At 40.6% G+C, this 17,582-nt stretch overlaps 1 protein-coding gene across 6 annotated transcripts in view; it reads left to right on the plus strand.

Annotated features, from left to right (window-relative positions):
* zgc:153993 (uncharacterized protein LOC767645 homolog) overlaps positions 1-16,900 on the plus strand; it is a 57,436-nt gene extending 40,536 nt beyond the window's left edge. For all 6 annotated transcript variants that reach the window (XM_049717536.2, XM_068650551.1, XM_068650552.1 and 3 more), the window contains 4 exons: positions 6,805-6,966; positions 8,797-8,929; positions 13,794-13,898; positions 13,990-16,900. In XM_049717536.2, coding sequence (XP_049573493.2) covers positions 6,805-6,966; positions 8,797-8,929; positions 13,794-13,898; positions 13,990-14,088 — 499 coding nt within the window. In that variant the 3' untranslated portion in view covers positions 14,089-16,900. The remainder of the gene's footprint in view (positions 1-6,804; positions 6,967-8,796; positions 8,930-13,793; positions 13,899-13,989) is intronic.
* Positions 16,901-17,582: the final 682 nt, after the last annotated feature.

A 17,582-nucleotide genomic window follows, 5' to 3' on the forward strand; every position in this document is an offset into this window, starting at 1 on the left:
ATCACTTCCGGTTTATTTGGGGTCACTTCCGGTTTAAAAAGGTCACTTCCGGTTTGATTTGGGGTCACTTCCGGTTTGATTTGGGGTCACTTCCGGTTTACCTGAGGTCACTTCCGGTTCATTTGGGGTCAATTCCGGTTTGATTTGGGGCACTTCCAGTTCATTCCGGGTTCATTGGGGCACTTCAGGGTCAATCCAAGATGGCCGCCACTCTGGAAGTGGGGGTCAAGGGTTGAATTGTGGAAGTGGGGGTGAAGGGGGTGAATATGGTAAGCATAAGGTGAACAAAGTGAATAAAGTTGGAATGGGTTGAATCGGTTGAAAAATGTAGAAATTAGAAGGGAAAAACTAAATTTTGGGAAAATTTGGTGTGAATTTCAAAATTGAAAATTTGGAAATTTTGCTAAGTGGGAAGGTGTGGAATAGGTAGGCAAAAGATGAACAGTTGAAAGTTGGAACGAGTTGAATCGGTGGAAAAATGTAGAAACTAGAAGTGAAAAACTAAATTTTGTGAAATTTTGCAAAATTTTGTGCAAATTTTAAAAGTGAAAACGTGAAATTTTTGAATTTGGCAAGTTTGGGAATGTCCCCAATGTGATTTGAATGTGTTGAAATAAGTGAATTTCAAACTGGAACAACAAAAATGTGAAATGTTGAATCTGCCATTAAGAATGAATGGGGAAAAAAATGCCACAAAATCGTGAATTGTGTGAAAACGGAAAATTTTTCGAACAAAAAAAATGTAAGCAGCCGTGTCATGAATATTTGGAATAAGTGAAAAGTGGAACGGAGTGAATCGGTTGAAGTATGTGGAAGGAGTTAAGCGTCAAAAAAGTGAGCGGAATAAGTAGAATAATAATAATAAAGGACAGCAATAACAATAGTGTGAAGGTCTTCACCTTCACACTAATAACTAGAATTTGCAATTCCTGAAGAAATTGCGTGTGAAGGTGAAGAGGTTGAATAAATACTTGGGGAATGTTGCAGAATGATGTTGAAAAGAGTTGAATCGGTTGAAAAATGTAGAAATTACAAGGGAAAAAGGAAATTTGGGAAAATTGGGTGTGAATTTCAAAATTGAAAATTTGGGATTTTGGGTAAGTGGGAAGTTGTGGAATAGGTAGGAAAATGATGAACAGTTGAAAGGTGGAATGGGTTGAATAAGTTGAAAATGTAGAAATTAGAGTAGAAAAACAAAATTGTAGAGAATTTTTGGTAAGTGGGAAGTTGTGGAATAGGAAGGCAAAAGAGGAACAGTTGAAAGTTGGAACGAGTTGAATCGGTTAAAAAATGTAGAAGTTAGAGCAAATCTTGAATCCTAATAGAGAATGAATGGGAATTAAAAGAAAAAAAAATTGCGCCAAAATCTTTTGAAATTTGGAACAAACGGAAAAATACGGCTTCAGGAGGTTCACTTTTGGGGTTAAAATGTAGAAACGGGTTTAATCGGTCAAAATTTGCAAAAGTTAGCGCAAATGTAGGTATTTTGGGCACTTAATGTTGAAATATGGTCACTTCCGGTTTGATTTGGGTCACTTCCGGTCTATTTGAGTCACTTCCGGTTTGAATAGAGGCACTTCCGGTCTAGCTGAGGTCACTTCCGGTTTATTTGTGGTCACTTCCGGTTTAAAAAGGTCACTTCCGGTTTAAAAAGGTCACTTCCGGTTTGATTTGGGGTCACTTCCGGTTTACCTGAGGTCACTTCCGGTTCATTTGGGGTCACTTCCGGTTTGATTTGGGTCACTTCCGGTCTATTTAGGTCACTTCCGGTTTTATTAGAGGCACTTCCGGTCTATTTAGGTCACTTCCGGTTTGATTGGAGGCACTCCCGGTCTAGCTGAGGTCACTTCCGGTTTATTTGGGGTCACTTCCGGTTTAAAAAGGTCACTTCCGGTTTGATTTGGGGTCACTTCCGGTTTGATTTGGGGTCACTTCCGGTTTACCTGAGGTCACTTCCGGTTCATTTGGGGTCAATTCCGGTTTGATTTGGGGCACTTCCAGTACATTCCGGGTTCATTGGGGCACTTCAGGGTCAATCCAAGATGGCCGCCACTCTGGAAGTGGGGGTCAAGGGTTGAATTGTGGAAGTGGGGGTGAAGGGGGTGAATATGGTAAGCATAAGGTGAACAAAGTGAATAAAGTTGGAATGGGTTGAATCGGTTGAAAAATGTAGAAATTAGAAGGGAAAAACTAAATTTTGGGAAAATTTGGTGTGAATTTCAAAATTGAAAATTTGGAAATTTTGCTAAGTGGGAAGGTGTGGAATAGGTAGGCAAAAGATGAACAGTTGAAAGTTGGAACGAGTTGAATCGGTGGAAAAATGTAGAAACTAGAAGTGAAAAACTAAATTTTGTGAAATTTTGCAAAATTTTGTGCAAATTTTAAAAGTGAAAACGTGAAATTTTTGAATTTGGCAAGTTTGGGAATGTCCCCAATGTGATTTGAATGTGTTGAAATAAGTGAATTTCAAACTGGAACAACAAAAATGTGAAATGTTGAATCTGCCATTAAGAATGAATGGGGAAAAAAATGCCACAAAATCGTGAATTTTGTGAAAACGGAAAATTTTTCGAACAAAAAAAATGTAAGCAGCCGTGTCATGAATATTTGGAATAAGTGAAAAGTGGAACGGAGTGAATCGGTTGAAGTATGTGGAAGGAGTTAAGCGTCAAAAAAGTGAGCGGAATAAGTAGAATAATAATAATAATAATAATAATAATAATAATAAAGGACAGCAATAACAATAGTGTGAAGGTCTTCACCTTCACACTAACTAGAATTTGCAATTCCTGAAGAAATTGCGTGTGAAGGTGAAGAGGTTGAATAAATACTTGGGGAATGTTGCAGAATGATGTTGAAAAGAGTTGAATCGGTTGAAAAATGTAGAAATTACAAGGGAAAAAGGAAATTTGGGAAAATTGGGTGTGAGTTACAAAATTGAAAATTTGGAATTTTGGGTAAGTGGGAAGTTGTGGAATAGGTAGGAAAATGATGAACAGTTGAAAGGTCGAATGGGTTGAATAAGTTGAAAAATGTAGAAATTAGATTAGAAAAACAAAATTGTAGAGAATTTTTGGTAAGTGGGTAGTTGTGGAATAGGAAGGCAAAAGAAGAACAGTTCAAAGTTGGAACAAGTTGAATCGGTTAAAAAATGTAGAAGTTAGAGCAAATCTTGAATCCTAATAGAGAATGAATGGGAATTAAAAGAAAAAAAATTGCACCAAAATTTTTTGAAATTTGGAACAAAAGGAAAAAAAACAGCTTTAGGAGGTTCACTTTTGGGGTTAAAATGTTGAAATGGGTTTAATCGGGCAAAATTATCAAAAGTTAGCGCAAATGTAGGTATTTAGGGCACTTAATGTTGAAATATGGTCACTTCCGGTTTGATTTGGGTCACTTCCGGTCTATTTGGGTCACTTCCGGTTTGATTAGAGGCACTTCCGGTCTAGCTGAGGTCACTTCCGGTTTATTTGGGGTCACTTCCGGTTGAAAAAGGTCACTTCCGGTTTGATTTGGGGTCACTTCCGGTTTGATTTGGGGTCACTTCCGGTTTACCTGAGGTCACTTCCGGTTCATTTGGGGTCAATTCCGGTTTGATTTGGGGCACTTCCAGTTCATTCCGGGTTCATTGGGGCACTTCAGGGTCAATCCAAGATGGCCGCCACTCTGGAAGTGGGGGTCAAGGGTTGAATTGTGGAAGTGGGGGTGAAGGGGGTGAATATGGTAAGCATAAGGTGAACAAAGTGAATAAAGTTGGAATGGGTTGAATCGGTTGAAAAATGTAGAAATTAGAAGGGAAAAACTAAATTTTGGGAAAATTTGGTGTGAATTTCAAAATTGAAAATTTGGAAATTTTGCTAAGTGGGAAGGTGTGGAATAGGTAGGCAAAAGATGAACAGTTGAAAGTTGGAACGAGTTGAATCGGTGGAAAAATGTAGAAACTAGAAGTGAAAAACTAAATTTTGTGAAATTTTGCAAAATTTTGTGCAAATTTTAAAAGTGAAAACGTGAAATTTTTGAATTTGGCAAGTTTGGGAATGTCCCCAATGTGATTTGAATGTGTTGAAATAAGTGAATTTCAAACTGGAACAACAAAAATGTGAAATGTTGAATCTGCCATTAAGAATGAATGGGGAAAAAAATGCCACAAAATCGTGAATTTTGTGAAAACGGAAAATTTTTCGAACAAAAAAAATGTAAGCACCTATGTCATGAATATTTGGAATAAGTGAAAAGTGGAACGGAGTCAATCGGTTGAAGTATGTGGAAGTAGTTAACGGACAAAAAAGTGAGCGGAATAAGTAGAATAATAATAATAATAAAGGACAGCAATAACAATAGTGTGAAGGTCTTCACCTTCACACTAATAATAATAAAGGACAGCAATAACAATAGTGTGAAGGTCTTCACCTTCACACTAATAATAATAATAATAAAGGACAGCAATAACAATAGTGTGAAGGTCTTCACCTTCACACTAATAATAATAATAATAATAAAGGACAGCAATAACAATAGTGTGAAGGTCTTCACCTTCACACTAATAATAATAATAATAATAATAAAGGACAGCAATAACAATAGTGTGAAGGTCTTCACCTTCACACTAATAAAGGACAGCAATAACAATAGTGTGAAGGTCTTCACCTTCACACTAATAATAATAATAATAATAAAGGACAGCAATAACAATAGTGTGAAGGTCTTCACCTTCACACTAATAATAATAATAATAGAGAATGGTGTAGAATAACATATGTGTGAAGGCCATCGCCTTCACACAATAATAATAATAATAATAGAGAATGGTGTAGAATAACATATGTGTGAAGGCCATCGCCTTCACACAATAATAATAATAATAATAATAATAGAGAATGGTGTAGAATAACATATGTGTGAAGGCCATCGCCTTCACACAATAATAATAATAGAGAATGGTGTAGAATAACATATGTGTGAAGGCCATCGCCTTCACACAATAATAATAGAGAATGGTGTAGAATAACATATGTGTGAAGGCCATCGCCTTCACACAATAATAATAATAATAATAATAATAGAGAATGGTGTAGAATAACATATGTGTGAAGGCCATCGCCTTCACACAATAATAGAGAATGGTGTAGAATAACATATGTGTGAAGGCCATCGCCTTCACACAATAATAGAGAATGGTGTAGAATAACATATGTGTGAAGGCCATCGCCTTCACACAATAATAATAGAGAACGGTGTAGAATAACATATGTGTGAAGGCCATCGCCTTCACACAATAATAATAATAGAGAATGGTGTAGAATAACATATGTGTGAAGGCCATCGCCTTCACACAATAATAGAGAATGGTGTAGAATAACATATGTGTGAAGGCCATCGCCTTCACACAATAATAATAGAGAATGGTGTAGAATAACAAATGTGTGAAGGCCATCGCCTTCACACAATAAAGTAGAATAACAATGTGTGAAGGCCTTCGCCTTCACACAATAATAAAGTAGAATAACAATGTGTGAAGGCTTCGCCTTCACACAATAATAATAAAGTAGAATAACAATGTGTCAAGGCCTTCACACAATAATAATAAAGGACAGCAATAACAATAGTGTGAAGGTCTTCACCTTCACACTAATAATAATAATAATAATAATAAAGGACAGCAATAACAATAGTGTGAAGGTCTTCACCTTCACACTAATAAAGGACAGCAATAATAGTGTGAAGGTCTTCACCTTCACGCTAATAAAGGACAGCAATAACAATAGTGTGAAGGTCTTCACCTTCACACTAATAATAAAGTAGAATAACAATGTGTGAAGGCTTCGCCTTCACACAATAAAGTAGAATAACAATGTGTGAAGGCCTTCGCCTTCACACAATAATAATAATAAAGTAGAATAACAATGTGTGAAGGCCTTCGCCTTCACACAATAATAATAATAATAATAAAGTAGAATAACAATGTGTGAAGGCCTTCGCCTTCACACAATAATAATAAAGTAGAATAACAATGTGTGAAGGCCTTCGCCTTCACACAATAATAATAATAATAAAGTAGAATAACAATGTGTGAAGGCTTCGCCTTCACACAATAATAATAATAATAAAGTAGAATAACAATGTGCGAAGGCTTCGCCTTCACACAATAATAATAATAAAGTAGAATAACAATGTGTGAAGGCTTCGCCTTCACACAATAATAAAGTAGAATAACAATGTGTGAAGGCTTCGCCTTCACACAATAATAATAATAAAGAAGAATAACAATGTGTGAAGGCTTCGCCTTCACACCATAATAATAATAAAGGACAGCAATAACAATAGTGTGAAGGTCTTCACCTTCACACTAATAATAATAATAATAAAGGACAGCAATAACAATAGTGTGAAGGTCTTTACCTTCACACTAATAATAATAGAGAATGGTGTAGAATAACATATGTGTAAAGGCCATCGCCTTCACACAATAATAGAGAATGGTGTAGAATAACATATGTGTGAAGGCCATCGCCTTCACACAATAATAGAGAATGGTGTAGAATAACATATGTGTGAAGGCCTTCACACAATAATAATAATAAAGTGAATGGAGTAGAATAACATATGTGTGAAGGCCATCGCCTTCACACAATAAAAAATGTAACGTCTCTTGTGTGACAGTTTTTGGGGGAATTTGTAAAGGAGATTTTTAGCAGACCCATGCAAGTCTGGGTTTTTTGTAACTGTTTGAAATAGTTCTATTGCTCAAGTATTTGTCTATTCAATTGATTAACCTTTTTACTATACATATTTTGTTAATAACAGGTATGTGATTGAGAGAATAAATACAGAAGACCCCTGTCGACAAGTTACTTCTGAGGATTTGGGTGGACGTTCAAATGAACAACAGGATCCACAAATCAAAGAAGTTGTGGAACAACTACTTAAGATTGCTGATGAATTGAACCGAAATGCAGAGCTCCAACGGTATGCTTTAAACAGATTAACTGGTTCCTGCTTTATTTAATGTGGTCACATGTCCAATGTTTCTCAAAGGTTTTATTTAATTTTCTGTTAAGACGCAGTTGTAATTGATTCTGTCTCTTAAATGCAAATCATATAAAGCAAGCTAGTTCCTTCAACTAACAAGCTGTCCATTTCTTTCATCTCTACTAGCCGCGGTGTTAATCCTGTCCTGCCTTCTACCACTTCATGTTCATCCAACCCCACCACTAGCTCCTTCCCAGCCCTGTGTAGTGAAGGGAAAATGAAAGCTCAAATTTTCTTCAAGAACCAGTTGATGTATTTCTGACACCTCTAGATAGAACTGATTGTTTAATAAAGTGGTTTAAGAAATCGCAACTCAGCCCACAGTTGAATAGAGTGGCATCTCGAGGAGTGAAAAAAATAGGTCCATGAATCAAATTTGAAGCTTCATTTTCCCATAACTAGCTTTATGTCAACCATATTTGTACGTTAAAACAATTTAAGTTTAATATTTTATTGGTTTTGAAAATTCAAAATTGTTATTTTACTGATTTTTTTTTTTTTTTAAATACGTTTGGAATTATAGGCAAGGCAACTTTATTTATACAGTGCATCATTTCAAGTACAGTGGAGCCTCGGTTTTCGACCACAATCTGTTCCAGAAGGCTGTTCGAGAAGTGAATCGTTCGAATTCCGAATAATGTTTTCCCATTATAAATAATGGAAAACAATTTAATCTGTTCCAAGCCCAAAAAAAAAGCCTTTTTTAAGCAGTTTTTCATTTACGGATTTTTGTCCAATTGCGCAACTGCAGCGCACCGCTGAACGCGCAACCGTAGCGCGTCGCCGACCGCGCAATTGCACCGATGGTCGCATTATTGTGACAGAGCCGTCGCTGAAATTTAGAAAATATTTTTAAAGTCCAGATGTACTTTCCTAAATTTAAGTGTACCTCAGTGCGCAGGGAGCTTAATTTTGTCCGATCGCGCAACTGCAGCGCGCTGGGCGCTCACTGTCTCATTGTTTTAAGAGCGTCTTTGTGTTTTAGGATGGCTTTACTGCTCCCACTTGCTTCTTTAGAGGCATAATTAGAGTTGATGCAATCCTCAGAGTAACGAGATTGTAATAACAAACGGAGTCAGTTGACATGCGGGTCCTCTCGGCTCTTCTCGCGAGGCTCGCCAACGGAATTTCGTCCGACAGCCGAAGCATCTCGAATTTTTGGTTCGAATACCGACGTGTTCAAGAACCGGGACGTTCGAAAACCGAGGCTCCATTGTACAACATTTAAAAGCATTTAAAAATAAAAGAAGTAAAGACATTTAAAACAAAGAACAAAAATAAAGGATAGCCTTCTGAAAATAGTACCTAAATAACTTCGAGTACAAGAAAAACATTTTTAATGTATGTATTATTATGTAATGTATTTGATATAATTGTAAGCTAATGCAACATTATGAAGTTCAACATACAATACCTGGTGTTTAAATATAGTACTTAAATAGTGATTAAATTAAAACTGCATTGCACAAAAGTTAAATGTATGAATTTAATAAATTCATATTTGTAAAACTAAACAGAAATGAAAATACTAAATACAAATATACTTTACTTAATGTACTTTACTTAATTACCACGAGTAGTACTCATATTATGGGAATCACTTTACGGTATTAATAAAAGAACAATGCAAGAAGTGGGGTTTTATTTAAACTTACTTGTGGACCTGGACCTCTTGAGTATGATGTTGGAAGTGAAATAAAAGATATTCAAAATTGTTGACCGTTCATTTTATTGCAAGTCTTTACTTTTTATCTGTCTCATTTTCAGACTAATCAACCAAGTTCAAGGAAACTGTGCTCGGGATATTTTCATGAAAGTGGCTAGGAACATCTTTGCTGATGGCATCAACTGGGGTCGTGTTGTGGCTCTCTTCCATCTAGCATACAGACTCATTTACAAGGTAACAAGCCAGTGATGCATGAAATATCTCCTTGTCACACAGTGGGTGTCAAAAGTGAAAGCCAAATCTATGTATTTTCATCATATTTAAGTTGTATTTGTACTCTGTATTATAGGGTTTACTTTTTGTAATCTTAAATTTGTTTCGGTCGTCATATTTGAAGTACACCGATTCTTAATTGTGAGAGATGTGTTCCAGAACCACCCGCAACAAACAAAGATCCGTGAAGTAGAAACGGTATATACAGTAATCCCTCATTTATTGCGGATAATTGGTTCCAAGACCACCCGCGATATGTGAAAATCCACGAAGTAGTGTCACCCTTTTTTTTTAACATACACACGGCTTGTGTATCAATAAGTATATATTAAACCATATAAGTCATTAGAACATTAAATAATAGTTTGTATGTAAATACTATATTAATACGTAGTATAAATGACATACAGAAAATAACGTATAAATAATATAAATATAAACATGATACGTGTGTGTGTGTGTGTGTGTGTGTGTGTGTGTGTGTGTGTGTGTGTGTGTGTGTCCGCGTGCGTGCGCGCGTGTGCGTGAGACATACGTACTATATGTAGCTAAAGTATACATACTGTAAATATGTTTTTAGAACTCTTATTATTATAACAACTTTTTTATAACAAGGTACAAGTGTAGATACTGTAAATATGTTTTTGAACTCTTTTATTATTATATATATTTTTATAACAAGGTACAATACTGTAAATATGTTTGTAGAACTCTTATTATTATAACTTTTATAACTTTTTTTATAAAAAGGTACAATTGTACATACTGCAATTGTGTGGACACTCCCTACCTTCTGCCGGCGTGTGGGCAACTTTCGTGCCATAATTCCTCAATTTAGAAGGTTTATTTTAAAATTGTGATTTTTTATATGGGGGGGGAAGCCGCGATGTAGTGAACCCGCGATAATCGAACCACGATGTAGCGAGGGATTACTGTATTGTTATTTATTAATTTCAACACCATCGTATTGAAATTCATGTAGTGTTTCATGAAAGCCGCTAGAGGGTACATGTGGTTTACCTTGTCAAGCAATGCAAAGTGTCCACCTTCAGGATTAACACTTCACTAACCCGGGGGACAAACCAAAGTGAGGCACGGTTGCGCATGAATCTCCTGTTGCTTTGTGGTCGATTACACAATATTAAGGCTTTGCAAAACCCTCCCCAATACCTTTACACCACATAAATATTTTCCATTCCCTTATTAACCATTCCCACACAGTTCAATGCATGTATTGTACCTTTACAGTAAATAAAAGAACAGGCACGTAATATTGTCACGTTTCAACACCTGCATCGGTTGGTGCTATTCCCTCGCTGCCAGCCTCGCGTGCCTTCTGCGCTTGTCCTCAGTGATGCACATTGCTACTGTTTATGTTCACAATTGCATTTTTAGAGCTAGATTATTCATTTTCTTGCGGTTTGCTCAATAAAAAGAAAACATTTTGAAAACTGGAAAGTTCATATTAGGCTTTATTTTCCATCCATCCATCCATCCATCCATCTTCTTCCGCTTATCCGGGGTCGGGTCGCGGGGGCAGCAGCTTTAGGAGGGACTCCCAGACTTCCCTCTCCCCAGCCACTTCATCCAGCTCATCCCGGGGGATCCCAAGGCGTTCCCAGGCCAGCTGAGAGACATAGTCTCTCCAGCGCGTCCTGGGTCGTCCCCGGGGTCTCCTACCGGTGGGACATGCCCGGAACACCTCCCCAGGGAGGCGTCCAGGAGGCATCCTGATAAGATGCCCGAGCCACCTCATCTGGCTCCTCTCAACGTGGAGGAGTAGCGACTCTACTCCGAGTCTCTCCCGGATGACCGAGCTTCTCACCCTATCTCTAAGGGAGAGCCCGGACATCCTGCGGAGAAAACTCATTTCGGCCGCTTGTATCCGAGATCTCGTTCTTTCGGTCACAACCCATAGCTCGTGACCATAGGTGAGGGTAGGAGCGTAAATCGACCGGTAAATTGAGAGCTTTGCCTTTTGGCTTAGCTCTCTCTTCACCACAACGGACCGGTACAGGGTCCGCATTACTGCCGACGCTGCACCGATCCGCCTGTCGATCTCACGCTCCATCCTCCCCTCACTCGTGAACAAGACTCCAAGATACTTGAACTCCTCCACTTGGGGCAGGATCTCATCCCCGATCCGGAGAGGGCATTCCACCCTTTTCCGATCGAGGACCATGGACTCGGATTTGGAGGTGCTGACCCTCATCCCGACCGCTTCACACTCGGCTGCGAACCGTTCCAGCGAGAGCTGGAGATCACGGCCTGAAGAAGCCAACAGCACCACGTCATCTGCAAAAAGCAGAGACGCGATGCTGAGGTCCCCAAACCGGACCCCCTCAACGCCTCGGCTGCGCCTAGAAATTCTGTCCATAAAAATTATGAACAGAATCGGTGACAAAGGGCAGCCTTGGCGGAGTCCAACCCTCACTGGGAACGAATCCGACTTACTGCCGGAAATGCGGACCAGACTCTGGCATCGGTGATACAGGGACCGAACCGCCCTTATCAGTTGGCTCGGCACCCCGTACTCCCGAAGCACCCTCCACAGAACCTCCCGAGGGACACGGTCGAACGCCTTCTCCAAGTCCACAAAACACATGTGGACTGGTTGGGCGAACTCCCATGCACCCTCGAGGATCCTGCCGAGGGTGTAGAGCTGGTCCACTGTTCCACGGCCAGGACGAAAGCCACACTGCTCCTCCTGAATCCGAGGTTCGACCTCCCGACGGACCCTCCTCTCCAGCACCCCTGAATAGACCTTACCAGGGAGGCTGAGGAGTGTGATTCCCCTGTAATTAGAACACGCCCTCCGGTCCCCCTTCTTAAAGAGGGGAACCACCACCCCAGTCTGCCAATCCAGAGGCACTGTCCCCGATGTCCACGCAACGTTGTAGAGGCGTGTCAGCCATGACAGCCCCACAACATCCAGAGCCTTTAGGAACTCTGGGCGGATCTCATCCATCCCCGGGGCCTTGCCACCGAGGAGTTTTTTAACTACCTCAGTGACTTCGACCCCAGAGATTGGAGAATCCGCCTCAGAGTCTCCAGGCCCTGCTTCCTCAATGGAAGGCGTGTAGGTGGAATTGAGGAGGTCTTCGAAGTATTCTCCCCACCGACTCACGACGTCCCGAGTCGAGGTCAGCAGCACGCCATCCCCACTGTAAACAGTGTTGACGTTGCACTGCTTCCCCCTCCTGAGACGCCGGATGGTGGACCAGAATTTCCTCGAAGCCGTCCGAAAGTCATTCTCCATGGCCTCACCGAACTCCTCCCACGCCCGGGTTTTTGCCTCAGCAACCGCCGAAGCCGCGTTCCGCTTGGCCATCCGGTACCTGTCAGCTGCCTCCGGAGTACCGCAGGCCAAAACGGCCCGATAGGACTCCTTCTTCAGCTTGACGGCATCCCTTACCGCCGGTGTCCACCAGCGGGTTCGGGGATTGCCGCCACGACAGGCACCAACGACCTTACGGCCACAGCTCCGGTCGGCCGCCTCAACAATGGAGGCGCGGAACATGGTCCACTCAGACTCAATGTCCCCCGCCTCCCCCGGGACGTGGGAAAAGCTCTGCCGGAGGTGGGAGTTGAAGCTCTTCCTGACAGGAGATTCTGCCAGACGTTCCCAGCAGACCCTCACAGAGCGTTTGGGTCTGCCAGGTCGGACCGGCATCTTCCCCCACCATCGGAGCCAACCCACCACCAGGTGGTGATCAGTTGACAGCTCCGCCCCTCTCTTCACCCAAAACATGCGGCCGCAAATCCGATGACACGACTACAAAGTCGATCATCGAACTGCGGCCTAGGGTGTCCTGGTGCCAAGTGCACACATGGACACCCTTATGCTTGAACATGGTGTTCATTATTGAAAATCCATGTCGAGCACAGAAGTCCAACAATAGAACACCGCTCGGGTTCAGATCGGGGGGGCCGTTCCTCCCAATCACGCCCTTCCAGGTCTCACTGTCATTGCCCACGTGAGCATTGAAGTCACCCAGTAGAACGATGGAGTCCCCAGAAGGAGCGCTCTCCAGCACTTCCTCCAGGGACCCCAAGAAGGGTGGGTACTCTGAGCTGCTGTTTGGTGCATAGACACAAACAACAGTCAGGACCCGTCCCCCCACCCGAAGGCGGAGGGAGGCTACCCTCTCGTTCACCGGGGTGAACCCCAATGTGCAGGCGCCCAGCCGGGGGGCAATAAGTATACCCACACCTGCTCGACGCCTCTCACCGTGGGCAACTCCAGAGTGGAAGAGAGTCCAGCCCCTCTCGAGAGGGCTCGTACCGGAACCCAAACTGTGCGTGGAGGCTAGTCCGACTATATCTAGTCGGAATTTTTCTGCCTCGCACACCAGCTCGGGCTCCTTTCCAGCCAGAGAGGTGACATCGAGCCCCGCCTCCAGGCCTGGCTCCAGAGGGAGGCCCCGGTGACCCACGTCCGGGCGAGGGAAAACGAAGTCCATTTATTTCAATCGTCATAAGGGGCTTCTGTGAGCCGTGCTTTGTCTGGCCCCTCACCTAGGACCCCGTTTGCCATGGGTGACCCTACCATGAAGCCCCCGACAACATGGCTCCTAGGATCACGCAAACCCCTCCACCACGATAAGGTGACGACTCACGGAGGGGAAAAAAAAGTTTAATAATACAATTTATTTAGGGTTGGTGGGCCGGATTAAACGGTCCCGCGGGCCGGATGTGGCCCGCGGGCCGTAGTTTGCCCATACCTGCTCTACCACTAGTCCACTGAGCTGCCCTATGTATGTGTTTCTATTAATTCCATTAATTATTTATTGTATATTATGTTTAAATGTGTTTCATTTCAAAGGCACTGACCACAAATCATCTTGAAAACATCAGACTTATAATCAGCTGGGTACTCCAGGTTATCAGAGAGAAACTCTACTCTTGGCTTGTTCAGCAGGGAGGCTGGGTGAGTATACTTACATTAACACCTGTAGTAATCATGAATATGTTGCTGCACTGATTTAGATATTAATCTTTTTTTCTGTCTTTTATTTTAGGAAGGTGTAATCCGTGGATGGTCTCACTGGAGGACAGTTACCTTAGTGGCATCAGTAATTTTAGTGGCAACCATTGTTTATTATAAACGGACACGCTGACAAACAGCTGACAATCTTCAATGCGTCAGTTAGGCACTAATTGCAACCAACATTTTCATTTGTTTATCAGAAATGTTTTTTAGGCCATTAATTACTGTCATTGATGAACCAAAGAAAGGGTTAGGCAGTGCTTCTCATTTGTTTTCTGTGATGCCCCCCCCCCTAGGGAGAAGAAAACATTTCGCACCCCCACCCCATGTTATTAACATTAAAGAAAAACAAATAAAAAATAAAAAATAAAGATCAACTTACAATGAAGAACACCTTTATAATTACCATTGTTTTTTAGTCTAACACAGTGGTTCTTAACCTTCTTCCTTGTTCGCACCCCATTCAATTCACCAACCAGTTCTCGCACCCCTAACCCTAACCCTGAATAATTATTATAATAATAATTGGTTTACTTTACAGCTATAAGGCTTAATTAGCATTATCCCTAATGCCAATTAACACAATGACTTCTTGATTTCCAGAATTTTTCACTTTTTGCAGTTACCCGACCATTATCCCTGAAAAATTGTAAATTTCCCCCAGGGTATCCTCGCACCCCTTAGGAAGCATTCTCGCACCCCTAGGGGGTGTGAGCACCCCCGGTTAAGAACTACTGGTCTAACAGAACAGATTCAAAGTGCATCACTTTGCCTGAAATTAAAAAATAAATTATAATTATTTAAACTATAAACATTCTTGACCAACTGCCATTTTATGCTGAAAAAAAATAAATAATAACATACATAATATTAAATTAAATAACAGCAATAAATAATATTAAATTCAAAGTAATCAGCAATATTAATTCAGGAGCACAATACATAAAATATTTTAACCTACAAAACAAAAAATTAATGAAACCATTTGTGCAGTTTTTTTAATCAAAATGAGGCAACATGACGGAGACCATATCCACGGCTGGAGGTAGTATCAGCTCTTCTGCAATGGTGTTTTGTTTTGCACTGAGCAATTTGGTACGCTGCTTTATATGATGCTTACAGTGCTTGCTGATTGACTGAAGTAGCATTCACAAAGTGGGATGATTGTTCGCAATATTCTGCCCGTTTTCACTGAAAACCCTTTGGCATCTTATCAGCGTGATTGGGGTGCAATGACTTTATAATTGCCGTCTTAATTTATTTGGCTTCATACTGTCCGCTGCCAACATTGTAAGGCACAGTAAACACAACGGTCTTTCCTCGTCTCCCATCATAGTCACACTGAAGCCGAGCGCTACATACGCTTCGTCATATTTCCTTGTCTTAGCTTTCGTGTAACTCAATTCTCTTATGTCCGTCTCTCTCCGCCGTTCCGCCCCACTATTTGGGAAGCACTGGGTTAGGCCAATGACTAAAACTACTGAAGATGTCTCTCTCAGGTTATCCTCAATAGAAAAGGATGTAGACTGTCCTATGATCATTTTGTCCTCACAGCCATCACTAACTGCTTGATTGTCTGGAGTTACTATTAGCTGCTGCAATTCTTCAACCAGATGGCAATAATGGGTTTCAACAGATTACGAATCTAATGACTGCTGAATATGTCACAAGTGTGTTGCAAATGTTTCAGTGGGTCTTGTTTTTTGGTTACCAATATGTCATTTGTAATTGCTCATTTTTACAGATTGGACGGTTTTAACTATCATAGGTATGCTAGACACTGACTCAGCATTTTAATGGCTTTTCATATGCAAAATGAAGTCAGTTTTTCTATATTTTTCTTTGTTAATATTAAATGTGACTCACTTGTTTCTTTTCTCCACCATTTCCCTTAAAGATAAATAAACATTCACTGGATTTGTGTTTTCGTTAAAACAAGTAAATTTCATTAAGACACCTCAATCGGCACTTTAATATTGTATTTGCTCCAGAGGAGTAGTCCCCAACTTGCAGCCTGGAGGCCATATGCAGGGTGATATTTTGCAGCCTCCTAGTTGACATCAAAGTTCAATATGAGGCCCACATGTTTTTTGCTGTCATTTCTGTCATTGTTTCAATCATTAATGGTCTACCATAGCGCTGGCTTCTGACTTTTTACAGCGAAATGTAGTTGAAGTGAGACCAAGCAGAAGGAAAAGATATCCTATCACCTAGTCCCAGTCATGTCTTTTGCGGTGGAGTCGAAGCTTGGTGATAAGAACGGCCAATTTCCAGAAAAACAGAGGTGAAAATGCTTTTTGGTTGGTGTTGAGCATAGGGGCACCCTAACTGTGTTGCCAAAGGCGGAAAAGCTAAAAAATATCTTTTCATCACCTCTTTCACTTTAGTCATTTCCCTTCTTATGTTTATTTGGCATAAGATGAAGCTCCAACATAAGAGTTGGTTCACAATACTCCCATGAAATTGCCCAAATTGGCCTAATTGGAACAGGTGTGGTGGCAGGCAAGATAAAAACAGGTGTGTGCACATTCATTCAGTGCAGCGAGAGAAGTGCAGGGATGTTGGTGAGTTATGTTTGATTTTCAATACATTTAAATAAGTGTTTAGAAATGCCAAGGTTATTTCAAAACATTTCTACATTTAAGTTAAAAAGTAAAAGTAAAGAAAATTTGTTATTCGTGATATGGCAATTTCTACTTCAGATGGAGCATCTTGGGTTAAACCCATCCTTATTTAACAAGTTAGTTGAAAAATTCCCATTTTTTTTCCCTTAATTTTTTTTAAGGTTTTCAACCTCAAAGCAGAAACATTAATCGACTATCTTCAAAAATAATACCGGCAGTCCACAGTGATAGGGTGTACTACATGATAACACGAAAAGAGGCTAAAGGCTGCTCTGCTGTAGCTGAAATTGAAATTTGAATAAAACTTGGAAAATCTGAGTTGGCCTCGTGTCCTGAACCGTTCCTGTCCATCAAGCTGGACCAGCACTCATTAGAAATAGCTTGATACCAACATGTCTTGAATGACTAGATTTCTTGTGTTGGTCAAGAAATCAGATGTTATTACTCAACTAGACGTGCTGTAGAGCCTAGGTGTCAAACTCAAGGCCCGGGGTCCAGATATGGCCCGCCACATCCTTTTATGTGGCCCACGAAGACATATCAAATTCATGTCAGTGCTTAAAATTGCAAATTGTCTTCACTTTTGAAAAATAGATATTGCTAGCATTTTTAACCATTTATCTTTTCAAAATATTAGAATATGTTTTACTTGTTTCAGATTTGAAAATGAGTTATTCATCGATTTGTTGTGTCGTTCATACCGTATATAATATGAGGCGTTCATACATTTATTTGGGTTGACAGTCATAATGGCCCTCCGAAGGCAACTGACGACGATGCGGCGCGCAACAAAAATGAGTTTGACACCCCTGCTGTAGAGTATGCAAAATGGATGAGAGAGGTGTGGGTCACCCCACCTTCTGAAGAACTGTTATTGTTCTGAACTGTTTGTTCTTTTTCATTTTCTTAAATTATAGCTGCTGTATACTGGTATTTTCTCATGTGGGACAAATAAAAGAATAACTTAACTTTAAATAAGATTGTGTTAACTGGAAAAGTG

This window comes from Syngnathus scovelli, chromosome 4 (genome assembly GCF_024217435.2).
Source record: "Syngnathus scovelli strain Florida chromosome 4, RoL_Ssco_1.2, whole genome shotgun sequence".
Lineage (NCBI taxonomy): Eukaryota > Metazoa > Chordata > Actinopteri > Syngnathiformes > Syngnathidae > Syngnathus > Syngnathus scovelli.